General features: G+C 37.9%; 1 protein-coding gene and 1 pseudogene across 4 annotated transcripts in view; both read right to left on the bottom strand.

The window, feature by feature from the left end:
- Nucleotides 1-9,022: 9,022 nt before the first annotated feature.
- Nucleotides 9,023-17,927, bottom strand: LOC124245512 (myoneurin-like; annotated as a pseudogene).
- The window catches only part of TAB3 (TGF-beta activated kinase 1 (MAP3K7) binding protein 3), a 59,671-nt gene continuing 54,928 nt past the window's right edge, over nt 14,270-19,012 (bottom strand). For 3 of the 4 annotated variants that reach the window (XM_046673169.1, XM_046673171.1, XM_046673170.1), the window contains one exon: nt 14,270-18,423. In XM_046673169.1, the coding sequence (XP_046529125.1) occupies nt 18,275-18,423 (149 nt within the window). In that variant the 3' untranslated portion in view covers nt 14,270-18,274. The remainder of the gene's footprint in view (nt 18,424-19,012) is intronic. The other variant, XR_006890297.1, reaches the window with a different exon arrangement.

Raw genomic sequence — 19,012 nt, 5'->3', positions numbered from 1 at the left:
ATGGAAAAGCAAATGTTTGGTAAACAAATGCTTGCTTGGCCATCTATAGACAATGTGACCCAGAGAGAGAACTTTGATAAAAATGGGCTTGGCACAGATCCTCCCAGCCTGCCATACCCAGAGTTATCTATGGTGATGGCCTGTCCTGGGACAGGCTTTCTATCTTAAATGCTTTTAGGCAGTTAGGGGAAACTCCAGTTTCTTTCAGAGTCTTTTGTTCTTAAAAATAATCGAGCCAAAGACACATTTTAGGGTGGCAAATTCTGATCTCCCACATAACCCATCCACGTGGATGAATGAACAGAGCTAAGACTTCCAGTATTTTACTTTAGGTTTACTTAAGTTTATAATCTATTCTGTAAGCATCTTAAATTTGCCTTCTAGGCATGCTGAGACCTCAGTGATATGGACTAGCAAAGTGGAAGAGGAGCTGAGAACCATCAAGGCCAAGACCAAGAGAGCAAATTTGATCACACACTTGGTCCTAGGGAAGCGTATTTTGCATTTTTAAACAGAACATTTTCCATAACTGAACCTTTAAACATGTTGGTATAGTCTATGCACCTGTTTTTCAAGATGAAGAAAGACATAATATTCTGCAGAAAAATGTCCCCAATTCAGAGCCCATCATTTGCTTTACCTTTTTATATCCAAACAAGGTTAGATAATTCCAACTGTATTTTAAGAAATATCCTTTACATAGGGGATTTGCACTGATCTGATCTTGACATCGTGTGGACAGGGGTGTGCCAACACATCTAGTCTGGATCAAGAAAAAAATATTTTTAAAGGATGAAGGAAATCTATTTGGGTTGTAAAGAAATCATAACTTTGAAATTTTTTTTGGATTATATCACAGTTTGCTCATATATGCATTTTACTTAGCATTTTGAAATATACCAACTGAAATATTTATTACTAGATTTAATAGCTTGGATTTACTAGGAAAGGAAGAAAAGCCAGATGATACAAGTTTAAATCATCTGAAACGGGTATTGCAGAAATTTTACTGGTGCAGTTGGAAATGGAAACCACTCTAGTTATGCCAAGCAGGAAGTTATTTAACACAGGGAATTAGACGCTCACATAATCGTTGGAAGGGATGGAGGAGGAGGAGTCTGGAGGGGCCGCCATGGTCTTTCAGATCACACTGATGGAACTGAGATCCAAAGATGAGGAAAGTCCAGAAAACTCCAGAAAAGCATCTAGTTCCATGCCCTCCTCTCCACAAAGCTGGTGTCTAAACAGTGATGTGGGGAATCTGGCCACTGCAAAAATTCATTTCTGTTAAGAACTATCAGCAACCCCTGCTACAAGATGATTTGTCTCTCCTCCTCCATCCAAATCTCACATGAATTGATGGAACTTAAATTGTATCTAGTTAGCGGAAGGCTGTCTGGGAAATAAAATTTTCAACCCTCTAGCCCTCATAATAGAAGGAGGAATGCCAAGTGCTAATTGACAATATCTGGGACTGAAGACATATATACGCATTTGGAAATACCATATGTATATATGTTACGTGGTTTAGCATGTCCCAAAGAATATTTTATGGAACATTCATTCGGCAGGTATCAATCAGGAAGAAACGGGATTCATGATGAAAAGGGTCTAGGGATCCTTGCATGCCCATCTTTTGGAGAGTCGCGGGGCATATTAGCATATTAAAGATCTTGAGAAGGCCTACAGCAGAGAAGTCCTCTTTTCCTGTCTGGAGGGCACACAATATACTATAACAGTGGTTGTCTCTGGGAAGTGGAAATAGGGCATCAATGACCGTTACTTGCCACTTTCTACCCTTCTAAACCAACAGAATTTGATACAATGGTGAGAAATTTTCATCTTTTATAAAAATAAGGTTTGTTTTCCTTCTAAGGTTCAAATAAAAATTTTAGGTGTAAAAGCTGTGGGTGTGAGCCCCATGGATGAAGGAGCCCGTGTGCTTTTTACACCAGAGGAACAATACGAGTGTTTTCAAAGTGAGATCTTTGGACTCCCTGTATCAGAATCCCCTGGGGGAAGAGTGGCTTATTAAAATCAAGATTCTGGGTCCCTCTTGAGATGTACTGTCAGAATTCTTGAGAGGGGGACCTGATTATTTGCATTTTTTAAATGGAGGCCCATAATTTTTTTCTTTCTTTTTCATTGTGGTAAAATAGACGTAACAATTTGCCATTTTAACCAGTTAAGTCCACAATTCAGTGGCATTAATTATATTCACAGTGTTGTGCAACTGTCACCACTATCTTGTTTCCAAAACTTTTGCATCACTCCAAGCAGAAACTCTGAAATCATTAAGCAATAGCTCCCATTCCTCCCTTCCCCCAGCCCCCAGTAACCTCTAATCTACTTTCTGTCTCTATTAATTTGCCTGTTAGAGATATTTCATATAAGTGGAATCATACAATATCTGTCCTTTTGTGTTTATTTCATTTTTTGTGTTTATTATGCTTATTTCACTTAGCATAATGTTTTCAAGATTTGTCTATGTCATAGCATGTATCAGAATTATGCCTTTTTTTAAAAAATGGCTGAATAATATTCCATTGTATGTATATACAGCATTTTATTTATCCATTCCTCTGCTAATGGACACTTTTGTGCTGTTTCCGCCATTTGGCGATTGTGAATAGTGCTGCAATGAACATTGGTGTACAAGTATCTATCTGAATCTGTTTTCAATGCTTTTGGAGGTATACCCAGGAGCGGAATTGCTGGGTCATATGGTAATTTTACATTTACATTTTTGAGGAACCACCATACTGTTTTCCACAGTAGCTGCACCATTTTACATTCCCACCAACAACGCACAAGTGTTCCAATTTCTCCATATCCTCACCAACACTTGTTATTTTCTGGGGTTTTTGAAATTTTTTTATAGCCATCCTAACAGGTTTGAAGTGGGATCTCACTGTGGTTTTGATTTGCACTTCTGTAATGACCAATGATGTTGAGCATCTTTTCATGTGCTCGTTGGCTATTTGTATATCTTTGTAGAAATGTCTATTCAAGTCCTTTGCCTATTTTTGAATTGGGTTGTTTTTTGTTGTTGAATCGTAGGAGTTCTTTACATATTCTGGATATTAAACTTACCAGATACATGATATGCAAACATTTTCTCCCATTCCATAGGTTGTCTTTTCACTTTCTTGATAATGTCCTTTGATGCACAAAAGTTTTTAATTTTGGTGAAGTTCAATTTATTTATTATTTATTGCTCATACTTGTGTCATATATAAGAATTCATTGCCAAATCCAAGGCCATGAAGATGTATCCTTGTGTTTTCTTCTAAGAATTGTACGGTTTTGGCTCTTATATTTAGGTCATTGATACATTTTGAGTTCATTTGTACATATGGTGTGGGGTGGGGGTCCAAATTCATTCTTTTGCCTGTGGAAATCCATTCGTCCTAGCACCATCTGTTGAAGAGACTATTCTTTTCTGCATTGAATGGATGAGGCACCCTTGTTAAAAATCAGTTTGCCATAGATGCATGGGTTTATTTCTGGACTCTTAATGTTATTTCACTGGTCTACTCATCTACTCTTATGCCAGTACCAGACTGTTTAGATTACTGTAGCTTTGTAGTAAGTTTTGAAATCGGGAAATTGAGTCCTCCAGCTTGTTCTTTTTCAAGATTGTTTTGGCTATCCAGGCCTCTTGAGATTTCATATGAATTTCAGGATCAGCCTTTCTATTTCTGAAAAAAAAGCTGTTAGAATTTTGATAGGAATTGCATTGAATCTGTAGATCACTTTGGATAGCGTTGGCATGTTAATACTAAGATGTCTCATCCATGAACATGGGATTTCTTTCCATTTATCTAGGTCTTTAATTTCTTTCCACAATGTTTTGTAGTTTTCAGTGTTCAAGTCTTTCTTTTAAATTTACTCCTAGGTATTTTATTCTGTTAGATGTTATTGCAAATGGAATTGCTTTCTTAATTTCCTTTTTAAATTGTTCATTGCTGGGGTATAGAAACAACTGAGTTTTGTATGCTGTTCTTTTACTCCCACAACTTTGCTGAATTTGTTAACTAGCTTTAGTAGCTTTTATTTTTGAGATTTTCTATATATGGGATATGTTATCTGAGAATAGAGATAGTCTTACTTTTCTTTCCAACACGGATGCCTTTTGTTTCTTTTTCTTGTCTATCGCTCTGGCCCTAACTTCCAGTACAATGTTGAATAGCAGTGGTAAAAGCAGGCATCCTTGTCTTGTTCATGATCTTAGGGGGAAATTTTAATCTTAGCTTTTAATCTTTCACCACTGAGTATGATGTTAACTGTGGGTTTTTCATAAATACCCTTTATCGTGTTGAGGAAGTTCCCTTCCATGCATAGTTTTCTGAGTGTTTTTTTTTTTTTTTTTTGAGGAAGATTAGCCCTGAGCTAACATCTGCTGCCAATCCTTCTCTTTTTGCTGAGGAAGGATGGCCCTGAGCTAACATCCGTGCCCATCTTCCTCTACTTTCTATGTGGGACGCCTGCCACAGCATGGCTTGCCAAGCAGTGCCATGTCCACACCTGGGATCTGAACCTGCGAACTCCAGGTAGCCGAAGTGGAACGTGTGAACTTAACCGCTGCACCACTGGGCCAGCCCCTGAGTGTTTTTTTTTTTTTTTATCATGAAAGGTTGTTGGATTTTGTTAAATGCCTATTCTGCATCAATTGAGATGATCATGTGGAGTTCCCCCTCTTTTTTCCATTAATGTGATATATTACATCGATGGATTTTTCTTATGTTGAACTCCTGCATTCCTGAGATAAATCACACTTGGTCATGGAGTATAATCCTTTTGATACGCCGTTATATTCAGTTTGCTGGTATTTTGATGAGGATTTTTGCATCTATTGCGTAAGGGATATTGGTCTGTAATTTTCTTTTCTTCTGATGTCTTTATTTGGCTTTGGTATCAGTGTAATGCTAGCCTAATAGAATAAGTTAGAAAGTATTCTCTCCACTTCTAGCTTTGGAAGGGTTTGAAAATAATTGGTGTTAATTCTTCTTTAAATGTTTTATAGAATTCACCAGTGAAGCAATCTGATCCTACACTTTTCTTTTTTGGGAGGTTTTTGATTACTGATTCAATGTCTTTGCTTGTTATAGGTCTGTTAAGGGTTTCTATTTCTTTGTGAATCAGTTAGGTAACGTGTGTGTTTCTAGGAATTTGTCCGTTTCATTTAGGTTATCTAATTTGTTATTCTCTTATAATCCATTTTATTTCTGTAACATGAGTGATGTCACCACTTTTACTTCTGATTTTAGGTATTTGCCTCACTTCTCTTTTTCACTTCATCAACCTAGCTAAAGGTTTGTCAATTTTGTTTTTCTTTTCAAACAGCCACCTTTTGGTTCTATTGTTTCTCTCTTCTTTTTCTATTTCCTATTTTATTTGCCTTTGCTCTTTTATTTCCTTCCTTCCACTAGCTTTTGGTTTGGTTTGCTCTTTTTCCAGTTCCTCAAGGTGTAAAGTGAGGTTATTAAGATCTTTGTGTATGTTTTTTTTAAAATACAGGGATTTACAGATCTAAATTTCCCTCTGAGCACTGCCATCATTTCATCCCAAAAGTTTTGTTGTGTTTTCATTTTCATTCATCTGTAAGTATTTGCTAATTTCCCTTGTGATTTCTTTTTTGACCCATTGGTTGGTTGCATATGTTGTTTAGTTTCCACGATTGTGAATTTTCCAGTTTTCCTTCTTTTATTGATTTCTAATTTCATTCTATTATGGTTCGAGAAGATACTTTGTGTAATTTCGATCTTTTACAATTTCTTGAGACTTGTTGGGTGGCTTAACATATGTTCTGTCCTGGAGAATGTTCCCTGCGCATTCCACTGTTGTTGGATAGAGCGTTCTATGTGTCTGTTAGGTATAGATGGTTTATAGTGTTGTTCCACTTCTCTATTTCTTTATCGATCTTCTGTCTAGGTATTTTATCCAGTATTTAAAGTGTTATATTGAAGTCTCCAACTGTTTGTATAACTATTTCTCCCTTCAATTCTGTCAGTTTGCTTCATATATCTTATAATAATAATGATAGTTTTAAAATAGTAATAATGACGTAATGATAATAATGCCTAACAGCTTTTGAGCATTTAAAATGTGCTCGGAACTATTCTACATGCTTCCAATATAATAATTCACTCAATCGTCACGCCAACCAGTGAGGTAGAGTGCTTTCATCATCCGCATGTTACAGGTGAGGTGAGTGAGTTTGAGGAAAATAAAGCAACTTGTAGAAGACAAGAAACGTGTAGATAGGACAGGCGGTCCGCCTGAACAGCTGGAATCCGTAACCATTAATGGTCCAGGCACTTCTCACTCCTTAAATAAGGGAGAACCCTGTAATAGGAATGTGTGTGGCATAAAAAAATGGAGTACGTAAGTGTGTGTGCTTATCATTGGAGGAATATGTTTATTTTAGAGAAAAAAACACAAATGGAGTGTTTCATTCATTGTGCTTCATTCACTGGGGCCATTCAGAAGGTGAACTTTTGTTTTTTGTACCTAAACGTTAATCCTGAGAGTAATTGATATTTGCTGGTGGAAACTAGCATACTGATGCGGTAGAAAGACATGTTTGTTCTTTTGTTTATTTGGTTTAGTACAAATACTTTAGTACAAGTCCTCCTTCTAAAATGAAAATATTTTGTGATACAACAGCAGAGATTCTAACTTTATGTCTGGGCCTCAAACAGCTTCTGTATAGGGGCCGGCCCAGTGGCGCAGTGGTTAAGTTCGCATGTTCTGCTTCTGCAGCCCGGGGTTTGCTGGTTCAGGTGCCAGGTGCGGACATGGCACTGCTTGGCACGCCATGCTGTGGCAGGCGTCCCACATAGAAAGTAGAGGAAGATGGGCACGGATGTTAGCTTAGGGCCAGTCTTCCTCAGCAAAAAGAGAAGGATTGGCAGCAGATGTTAGCTCAGGGCTAATCTTCCTCAAAAAAACAAAAAAACCCAAAAATTTTAAAAAAATCATTAGAGAAGGAAAGTATGAATAAAATTGACAAGATTTGGTAAGGTAGGGAAGCTACAATTTTCTTGATTATCTGTGTAGATCCTGTAATTGTCTCTCACAGATTTCTTTTTTTTTTTTTAAGATTTTATTTTTCCTTTTTCTCCTAAAGCCCCCGGGTACAGAGTTGTGTCTTTTTAGTTGTAGGTCCTTCTAGTTGTGCTATATGGGACGCCGTCTCAGCATGGCTTGATGAGCCGTGCCATGTCTGCGCTCAGGATCCGAACTGGCAAAACCCTGGGCCACCAAAGCAGAGCGCATGAATTTAACCACTGGGCCATGGGGCCGGCCCCTACAGTTTTCTAGTTTTAATGAGAAGCTTTTCTTTCATACTTCCTTAGAAAAGTTACTTCCAATTGAATATGTCAAGAGAAAAACAGCACAAAAATCTTGGTCAGAAATCTGAAATTCCATTTTCTTCCCCATAGTTTATTTATTGGTCTATGAACTATATAAACAGCAAAACTCTTGGGCTGATATTATAATAAATTTTGCTTAAATTTTGAGGAAAAAAGAATAACAAAAATCTCACATGAAAAGTAAATCATATTAATAGATTATATGTTGGATGGATTACAACGCAGATTCTACCTAAATAAATGAAGGGCAATTCTAAATTACAAAATAAAAATGGAATAAAGGCAGCTTGAAAAGAAAATTTAATTAAAAATTTTAAAAATTCAAAAATAAAAATGTAAATAAATAAATTAAAAACAATTTTAAAGTACTGCCATAGCAATTCATTCCTCAGAAAGCTGTGTGTAAATGGCAAGATTTCATCTTTTTGTAACTGATTAATATCCCATTGTGTACATATATCACATCTTTATCCATTCATCCATCGACGGGCCCTTAGGTTGCTTCCAAGTCCTGGCCATTGTGAGTAATGCTGCAATGAACAGAGGGGTGCATATCTTTTCAAAGTAGCATTTTCATGTTCTTTGAACAAATATACAGAAGAATAGCTGGATCATATGGTATTTCTATTTTTAATTTTTTGAGGAATCTCCATACTGTTTTCCATAGTGGCTGCACCAGTTTGCATTCCCACCTGCTGTGCACCAGGGTTCCTTTCTCTCCACATCCTCTCCAACGCTTGTTACTTCTTATCTTTAACAATAGCCATTCTGGGTGTAAGGTGCTCTCTCATTGCGGTTTTGGTTTGCATTTCCCTAATAATTAGTGGTGTTGAAACATCTTTTCATGTGTCTGTTGGCCATGTGTATATCTTCTTTGGAAAAATGTCTGTTCAGATCCTCTGCCCATTTTTTTGACCGGGTTGTTTTTTGTTGTTGTTGTTAAGTTCTATGAGTTCTTTATATATTTTGGATATTAACCCCTTATCAGATATATGATTTGCAAATCTCTTCTCTTGTTAGGTTGACTTTTCGTTTTGTTGATGGTTTCCTTTGCTGTGCAGAAGCTTTTTAGTTTGATGCAGTCCTATTTGTTTGTTAGTGGTTACCAGAGGGGAAGGTGGGTAGGGGTAGGGCAAAAGGGGTAAAGGGGCACACGTGTACAGTGACGGATGGCAACTAGACTATTGGTAGTGAACATGATACAGTGTGTACAGAAGCCGAAATATAATGATGTCCACCTGAAATCTATATGATGTTATAAACCAACGTGACTTCAGTAAAAAAAAAAAAAAAAGATCATAAAAAAAATTGAACTCTACACTTAAGATTGTTGCATTTCAATGTAGGCAAATTTTATTCCCTCAAAAAAAAAAAAAAAACTTGAATAAAGAAAAAAAAAGCTAGGTGCTATGTAGACTTGAAAGCCAAAAATCAAAACGATCATTGCACAGTTAAGATGCAGCATCAGGTGCTTTTACGTCGGTGAAGGAAAGTTACCAGATACTTAAGTTTACTAACAGAGACATTGGAGCAATTCCGCAGTCCTCACGAAGTCAGTTCCAACAACAACAACAACAACAACTCAACTCTACTCCCCAGCTCACCACGGCAAAGCATCTGACGGAGGAGACTGATGATCAGTCCTAAATGGGAGATCTAGTTAGTGGTAAAGTCATTTCAGAAAGCTTCAAATCCCGGCTTTCTGACACAGGACGTTTCTGTAGGGAATCTTGTTCTCTCAAAGCACTGGAATCGAGAGGTGTGTCTGTTCCAGAATGGACTTTCATTTTATGCTTTTCATTTTTAATAGCTTTGTAACAATTTCTACATAAGTGGCCTTTCTCAATGAGATCAAACGTTTTTGTTGAGCTAAAGTTTTCCCACAGAAAACCGCTGTGTGGCTTTCCCTTGTATGTTCCGAGCACGCCTGATAGGAGACCTAGGGACAGCAAATGGCTTCTCGCGTGTTTGACACACGCAAGGCCTTCCTCTGGTACGCCTGTGAATGTGACAGGTCAGTGTGCTGGCCTGGGTGAATCTTCGTCTGCTCCTGTCATAGACATAGCAGCTTCTCTCCACTGTGGATCCTTCCGTGAATCTTCAGTTTACTAGAAACTGTAAATTGTAAATCACATACATCACGTTTATAGGGTTTTTCCTCACCACAACGCATGCAGCTATGGATGAGGAGCTGGCATTTGTGAGCAAAGCCTCTGTCACCAAGGTCACATTTGTACGGCTTCTCGCCTGAATGACTTCTCTGAATTTTCAGCTGGTTACACTGGGTATCTTTCCATATATGTGGCAGGCCTAGTGTGTGACTCCTTTATGTGTACTCACATACCTTCTCAAGGTGCTGGCTTCTAAAAACCCTTTTCCATGCGCGTCACACATCAGCTTGGCCTTGAAGTACCTCTCCTCCAGCTCTTCCCTGCAGCTCTGCAGCTGTAAGGATTCTTGACACTGGCCACATCAGACGCAGCGTGTTCTCTCAGAGGATAGCTGAGCTGTGATTTTCCACATTTCGCTTTCACTGTTGGAATTTGCACAAAGACATCTTGTGCTGGAAATGTATTTCGTCAACTCAAGATCTGAATTATCATTTCTTTGAGCAACTTGTTCTGAGACAGGTGTGGACAATTTATTTGGATCTAGAAATAATTCAACAGACGCCTTCTCTAAAACGTCGCTGACATACTGCACTCTTTTATTCTGCCCTGTTTTCTGGGAATTGAAAGGCTTCTCTTTAGTTTGAGATAATGCCTTTGCTAAAGCCCCTTGTTGAGGATTTGCCTGAACCAAATCTGACTTTATTTTTAATTCTAGTTTTCAATCGAGTTATTTAGGAGAGTTTTTAAGTTTTCTTCCAGGTGGCTTGATTTGTTTCAGTAATTTTTAGATTTAATGTCTTGCAATCAGAAAAATGTGGCCTGTAGAATTGTTCTACAAATTGAGGTTTTCTTGATTTGTTTTTTTCTTTGTTTGCAAATGTTTGGTGGACTTGTGAAAGAATATTGAGTTGATGTGAGATAGAAAATTTCATTATGGAGATTTAACCAAGGTGATTATAATATTCACTATTATGATGTCTGTTTTGCATGTCACAATCAGAGTTGTGTTCGAGTTGTACATAAAGATTTAGGAGAATTCTGATGTCACCTTTGCTTATAGTTTATCTTTGTAGGTACTATTTTTTAAACCCTCCCCCTCCAATGTTTCTTTTTTCTTTATTTGTTGCTTCTCCCCTGTCTGCTGTGTTCCTTCCTTCTGGTATTCCTTGTTGCATTTTCTGGATCTAGAATTCACTCTTTTTACGTGTTAGCTCTTCACCTCTTTATGCCTTTCCTCTGAATTCTAGAATAATTTCTCTTATGGGCTCAGTTTTCTGCAGTTTCACTACCTGTGTAGTTCAGAATTTCCTAAAAGGTAGTTTTCATTTGAAAGCAACCGTTTCTGATCTGACTGATCCTTTTTGAGAGATAGGACATTGCTGTAAATTTTGTTTGGAATTAAAATGAGAAATTAAAGTTTTCTCTTTTGCGCCGATTCTGTAGAATGAGGTCCTTTCAGAATGCTAAATCTTTCCATACATTCACTGATTTTTAAGGGATTTTTTTAAAAGATTATGTGGGTCACACCGCTCAAATCTTTTAATCCTTAATGAAAAAGAAAGCATAGTTTTCTACTTTTTTCCTGTAGCTTTATTTTTCTCGGTTAGAAATTACTTGATTACAGAGTAGAGAGGAAAGACAGGGAAGTTCACTGCTTTGCTAAGCGTTTGTTTTTAGCCAGTCAACAAGCGAGCACCAGGGGGCGCTGCTTTAGGTATTTATCGTGGGCTTGAAAACTGCTCCCTGGAAACTCGACAGGACAAACAACTTAGTTTCTTCAACAATTAAGTGTCAAGAAAAAAAGGTTGGAGGCAAAAGTTATAAAGGAATCTTAAAAAACACATCAACCAATCACAATAGAATCAATCTTGTCTGACTCCCAATTCCAATGAACTATTTTTTTTTAAGCTACTCATTGTATTTATGGGAAAACATCGTTTGAACACTGACTGGATATTTGATAACATTAGGCAATTATTTATTTTTAGGGGTGATAGTATTATTCCTGTTTTTCAAAAGAATCCTTATCTTTTAAATACACATGCTGAAAAAAACATGGATGAAATGAAGTCTTGAATTTGTTTCTGAATGATGAGCCGGGGGGCAATACTTGGAGATGGATACAGGTTTGGCCCTGAATTGATGGCTGTTGAGGAGGAAGATGCTACAAGAGGATTCATTGTACCTTTGCCTACTAACTCTCCATAAGAAGACATTTTACCAAAAAGAAAAAACAAATTGCTCCACTGGAACCCAAAGCTAAGCCAAGTTTTTTCCTCCATGTTCTTTGTGGCAGCTTGCAGTTACGCCTCTTATCTACGTGGCCCACCACTCCCCTTAAGTGCCTTCCTTATTTATTGAACCGTGGCGCAAGAGACAGACAGTGAATGTGGCCGCCTCTCGTGCTTCCTGGCCAGCACGCAGATTCTTCCATCTGCCTGCTGCTCAGTTTGGGGTCTTCGTGGGCTCTGCTGGGGAGTCCCATGGACCTGCTTTGCAGGTTGACCTTCACTGGCAGCTGGAATTGTGGGCTGGCTGACGCTGTTTGCTACAGCCCTCGATACGTCCCCATCTGCACATTTCCTACTCCGAGAACACCCTTTCCTATTCTCCAACTCTTAAAAATGTTTTCAGTAATTACTTCAGTGGAATTTGGGAAGAGAAACTCAAACTGTAATCTTGAAATAGGAGTCCCCCACCATGTGTGACCATTTGGTTCACTGTCAAAGTGTATAGGGAATGCAAGCTATTTCAATCTGCTAACCCAATTTTCTCCTCCCCTCAACCCCAAATGTCTTTCAAATGATTATCTTTTTTTGAATCATGTACACCCAAAACAGACTATTCTTAGTGATTTAAAAGAAATCAGAATTGGGAGACGGGATTTAGAAATGGTTATAAATATTCGCACTTCTTCATCCAGGGAGTACAACTACCTTCAAACAGCCTCAGTCCCCAAGAGAATAAATGTACAAATAAGTCAAAAGGAAGCAAAGTAACACAGAATATAGTAACTAGCATTTTCTTCCCAACCACAATGCAAAACTCCAGGACTCTGGGCTCCATCACCTGACTTTTCCCACACTATGGATTTCTTAGCACCGGAATGTCATGAAAGCGTGTACAGGAGCACACCCACCACCGTTCGAGAGGGGGACAAGCGAGATGATTGGAGCGCTCTTAGAATCTGAAACTGGCAAGCCAAAGTCTCACCCGCATATACTCTACTAAAACCTCTGAAGCCTCCATCATGAAACATCACCTGGGAATGACCTAGGAAAAGGCCAAGAGGCCAAAGTCAGGAAGTCTTTGGAGGAATGCAGGCAGGAGACAAACACTGGGTGTCCCACACTTACCAGTGCCCTGCACTTCTGTGTGGAACACAGAGCTGGTCAATACTTACAGAGAAATCATTTTCTGAACAGCGGGACTGCATATAGACACTGTAATTCTCACGGTGCCTCTCTAGCAAAATGAGCACCATAAGGAATCACTATTGTAACCAAACAGATTTGAAGTAATTTTCTATTTCAAAATGAATCAGTTGTTTAAAAGGGACAACCCAGGATGTGGGAAATGACAAGGGGAGGAGGGGAGTAAGAAAAATACTTCACAGACTATTTTTCAAGTTATCTTTGATGCTCTTCCTGTGCATTACTTTACTGTCAAAGGTGGTGGAGGGTCACCAAATAATTGATGAGGGAAAGCTTCCTTACGATTTCCCATAGAGAGAGGTAGAGAGGAAGGGAAACTATATTTACAGATTCAAGATGTAAGAGACATCAATTTCAAGCATTCCAGTTGGACCCTAATTTTAGATTTTTTTTTTTAAAGTTTCAGATTCCTTGGTAAATTTAACACTAAATATTGGTATTAAATTATCTTGTAAGGTGTCATATGGTGCTTATGTTAAAAAAGTTTATAGATGAATTGCTATGATGTCTGGGATTTGTTTCAAAATAATCAGGGAGTGGATGAGAATATGGATGTGGTAGGATTGCTTATACATGGATAATTTTGGAAGCTGGGTAATGAGACAGCGGGGGAGCATTTTTAATTCTTCTGTACTTGTGTATGTTTGCAGACTTTCATATGCAGTCATGCATCGCTTAGTGATGGGGATGTGTTCTGAGAAATGTGTCATCAGGCAACTCTGCTGTTGTGCGAACATCATAGAGCGTACTGACACAAACCTAGATGGAATAGCCTACTACACACCTGGGCCACATGGTACTAACCTCACGGGACCACCATCCTCTGAGGTCCATGGCTGACTGAAGCATCCTTGGGCGGTACACGACTGTACTAACAAAATGCAGTGGAAATGATTTTGACTTTGCTTAATCACTGAAAAGCCTATGACTATAATTCATCTGTGGTGATTTCAGCGCAGAAGTTGGGAAGGTTGGCTACAGACCAAGATGAGGGTCAGGACCTCTGCGATTGTCTTTGAAAAACTAGCTGCAAATGATATAAAGATAAAAAAAGAAAATTACTCATTCTTTTGTAAGTAACATACTGAAGTGGAATGAAAAATGTAAGTTCCTAACATATTCCACCTTTTATATAAAATTTGTTTAAATATACTTTTGCCCAATTTTTGAATTAACATACACTAAATATCCCAAATCTAACATTACTACACGTTCTAAGAGAGGAGCAGAAAGATTAGGTTTCTGAGACAGCATATTTCAGTCCAGAAATATGAATGTTGGAACTAGGGCTGGTTTGATACTATAAATCATCTCTAACTACACAGAAAAGATGCAGAATGTAGTGTTTGCTTTTAGTTTATTAATTTATTTTGCAGGAATCTGACTTTCCGAATATGTACTGTTTGGAGGTACGATGCATGCATAGCCTAATTTAAAATGCTTTGTACAATTTCACCTCAAAATAATTTGATTCACAGCATACACAGAAATCTGAAAGAGACTGGTATTTACAAGATTTAATAAGTTCTTGCTGTTTTAATGAAGAAACTGATCAATTCTTTTACAGTAGAGAAACATGGACATTGGGTGTCATTATAAATAAGAATCAGAATTGTTCAGTCTCAAAGCAATATTTCATGGCTTTAGAAACTAAAATTCAGTCATCATTCTATTAATCTCTGAATGCCCAAGCCATGCAAAATCTACTCGTATTAAATATTTGGGGATGCAAATAATACAGAAAAAAAAATGCATGTCTGGTGAATGTGAAAACGTCATCAGAATTAACTTTTACAATAAGAAAATACTGTTAATTCTTTCAAACAGATACAGTAGTGGTGCAACACAGACAGTGCCCAATTTATTCTGATTTTTTAAAGTAATATTTCAATTGTCATTTTTCTTTCTCTACAGATATACAGACACACTGTAACATGGACTCATTCAAAGTCTGAACAATAATTACAATATTAAAATAAATCAACTTTAACTATAAAGGGACATCGTCACATTCCAGGATACATCATTTTTTATGCCTTATATTCTTGCTTTTGTTTATATACTGTCAAAGACATTACAATTACCTTTCAAAATACGATATAAAATTGAGTTTCCACAGAAAGTTGGATATGAACCCTAGATAACTGGGAAAAGCAATGACAAGATATAAGGAAACATTTATTTCTTTTAATAATTAAAAAGTACTAAATTGAGACCAGCTCCTTAAAAATTATTAAACTGCTCGTCACACTTCCCATTTCTTTCAGGGAAATAAACAAACAAATTAACAACACTTTCCCCACCATCATTAAATCTGCTCTAAAACTACCCTTTTTTTTTTTTTTTTTAACAATGCATTTCTTTTGTTTCTTTAAAACCCCCTGCCTCCACACTCTCCCAAACAAGGTCACTATCAATTCGAAACATTTTACAATGTTCAGAAAGTTTCTGGCTCCTCTATTACCACTTTAAACATTTAAGACCTACTCCAAAATTTAAGGGGCAATGTACTTTAACAAAACGGCAGATGTGCTTTCTAAAAACCCAGTTTCCAAAACAGCGAAATGACGTAAAATGTAGAGTCAGGTCTATGTGTTACCAGATACATCAAGCTAGTCGTATTTGAAGAAAACAACTTTTTACTCGAAACAAGATGTACAACAACTGATCCAAAGAGCACAGGCGCCTTGGCAGGCGGGCGCCAGCCGCTGCGTGTCCTACCACTGAAACGCCGATGGCCTGTCACAGCAGGCTGACCGCGAGATCCTGCTGAAAAGGCACCTTGAAAGGTGACTGAATTCTTATTCAAACTGGTCACAGGCAAGTAGTAGTCTATATATGGGACAGTTAAATATACCAAATTTATCACTGTCAAATAAGTTTGCTTATTTTAAAAACTGAATATAGCCGATGTTGGCGTATGAAACTTGTGCACAACCAGAAATGAACACATAACAAAACTTCCTTAAAATCAGTCTCTGATGTCTCATATCCCACCCTCTACACCTTTCAAACAGACTGGTTTCTCATTTTCCTGGCAGGTGAAAACAATGATTTACTAGATATATCACCAAAGGACTGGAACCATGCATCTACTGTATGATAACAGCTCAGTAACCTGGACGGATGGTCATGCAATAGTTTTAAAGTCATCTACATGGTTTTAATAAAGCATCAAATTGTTTTCATACATGCTACTTTCATTCTCAACTGACAACTGCCAAGTTAATTGCTGCCACTTCAGCATATCACTAAGAATACTGGTAAACCTTTAGCTAGAACACCAAGCAGTATATATATTATTCCCCTAAATGGTTACTTACTACCAGTAGGGTTGACCATCACTAAAGAGATATGAAACCATACAAAGGCACAGGCACTGGCATATGAAAGAACAGCGGGACTGACAGGCTGTTAGGGGAGACTGACAGGCACCAGTGTTACAAAAGCCGTTAAAGAATGCTGTTTTCAGGTTAATGCTTTTAAGCCCATCTGCTTTCTCACCATGATTTTCACAGTTTTGCCACAGTTGTTGTAGGAGAGATGTTTTATCAGTGTAATTACATAGCCACGTTTACTGTGAGACGAGTGGATATTTTTTAGAGAATTTTCCACATAGGAAAAAACGTCTTCAAAGTTGTAGGTAGAGTGTGAAATTATAATTTTGATGGAAAACTGATGAGTTATTATGCCTTTGGTTTCATTTTGCTATTAAGTGCAGCTTGTTTTTCCAGGTCTGCCAGAGATGACTGCTAAATTAGAACACAAGGACAGCTTTAAGAGTGCGTGTGTGCACACTGGGGGCACCTGGTATGGGAGAGTGGCTATTCCTAAGGTTCTATCAGGTGAAATCTTTTAGGATTAGAAAATCTACCAATTTTGTTGCTGTCTGTATTCACCCAAATAAGGGCAAGATTCCAAAATCCAATTCTGAGCTAAGAAGGAAATTCAATCATGGTAGAGACCTTAATTAAATGTCTTATTGATGATTTTCCAGTGGTGCACCCATTGAGTCATATGATTTTATATCTCTTCAGTTATTCACACCCTAAAGTTCTGGTTTCATAAATAAGGAGTGCTTTATTATCACCTGAACTACCTGAATGAACTCAATATTATCTCTGAATACAGTATGTTAAATTTTTTCAAAGTCCTTTGTCATCACCTTTCTTTTAATCATATTTCTTGACTAGCCTTCTCTTCCTCCCCAAATAATGCAGTGTGCAACTTTTATGATATTGGCCAAGTGCAATTTCCCTCACGCTGGTTTATTAACATACATGCAAATAAATCTTTATTGAACAGATAACATTTTTCTTTCAGCTAAGTTAGGATTATGGCACAAAGTATTATCTGTGCTGTAAACATCATGAATTTATCACAAATTGGAAAGAGGGAAAAAAAGGCCCTATGGACTGCAAACATTTCTTATAGAACCACAGCTGAGCTCAAGATTTCCAAATGGATTTTGGAATAGATTTATATTTGGCATACATTCACTGTGCTATTGGCAAAGCGCAGTTTTACGAGAAGGTCCTTCATAAAATCATACTTTGTAAGGACTTGTTTGTTATTTTTAAAACCAATGGCCTAATAAAAGCATGCAGTAACTTAAAAAATCTATCTATTATGTGGTGTAATTAGGTCTTAGTTACCAGTGTTGATACAGCTTGATGAATCATTGTACAAGCAAAAGGGATCTTATCACCTCTGATTGTACTCTCAAACAAAGGGCACCATATGCCTAATTCCTGACTGCTACAAATCACATTGTAAAACATCTTGTTTGTGTGTTTGAAATTACCCCCGAAAAAAGCAGCAATTACAGATAGCCTTATAATTTTGCCCAAAAAAACCCTACCCCCATCCTGGGTGCTTTTTCCTGTCCTCCTCTTCAGCAGGAAGCAACGGGAAGAAGCATGGGGAGCCTTGGCTTTCCAGAGAGCTGTGACCAGGTAAGTCTGCTCTGGGAATTCACAGTTTGTCTGCATCAACTGTAACATGTCACACTGTGATTCAGAGTTCTAGTTTATAAAATAAGGGTCGCTCAGCAGTAACTTTAACAATTGGGATTCCACAGAAGAGCTCTAGGCTTCTCTGTGTACGTTCTTTCAGGAGTGACTCCTTTCCCAGTTTCAAGTATCCTTTTCTATCTCTCACTCTGCAGTGAGTTAAGAAAGGGAAAAAAACCCTCCCCATTTCTCCTGTAGTGAGCACAAGCAGCTACAGTGTTCCTCCTCCCCCCACCACGGAAGCTGAAATGAAAAGGCTGAACAGATTCCCGGGGTTTTCTTTTCTTCTAATGGGTGCTCAAAGCTTCACTCTCAACCTGGTGCAGACTCTTCTGAATTCAAGTGTACCGTGGCATCTCACACTGCTCACAGCGATTTAGTGCTGGGTGGTTCAGAAAGGTGCAGCTGTCACAATTCCATGGGGCCCCTTCATAGTCTTCATCTCGGGGTTGTGTTCGAGGACTCTGTTTGGAGCCAGTTAGATGCTCTGAGGGAAGTTAGGATTAAAAGAGAGAGAGAGAAAATAGACTGAATTTCTTCCAAGTATAATCCAAACTGAAATGAAAAACTATCCAAAAAAAGCCCCGGAGGTCGTTTCCTACCTTACCTAATGTGAAAGCCAATGAGTACACACAGCTACTCGAAATGCAGAACCAAACAGGAAGTTCATGATATGTATTCTACTTTGTTCTGAACAATTTTCTTTTTCGCTCTAAGAAGATAGATACAAGTCTAGCATAGATTACTTTCCTAGTTCAGTATCCATAGATAGTGGATAGTTATGCTATATTCCAGCCAAACGAAAAAAATGAGAAACGTTACATTCTGCCTGGGTCGTCCTTGACAACTTCAGCCTGCCGCGTCTTCCCTGCATAGTACTAGCTGTACGATATTAAATGTGGGCCTTCTCCCAGGAGATCTTCAGCTCCACAATATGCATGGCTTTAATAATACTGGTTCATAAATGGCACTGACATTTCATAACAAAGTTTTTCCCAGAATGGTAAAAAGATAACGACTCTACAGTTAGTTTCTCACAAAGCTAAATTAATTCAAAATAAAAGGTCTTTTATTCT

The sequence above is a fragment of the Equus quagga genome, chromosome 10 (genome assembly GCF_021613505.1).
Source record: "Equus quagga isolate Etosha38 chromosome 10, UCLA_HA_Equagga_1.0, whole genome shotgun sequence".
In the NCBI taxonomy this organism is placed as follows: Eukaryota; Metazoa; Chordata; class Mammalia; order Perissodactyla; family Equidae; genus Equus; species Equus quagga.
Note: the sequence above shows the minus strand (reverse complement) of the source record. Positions and strands in the feature narration are given on the sequence as shown.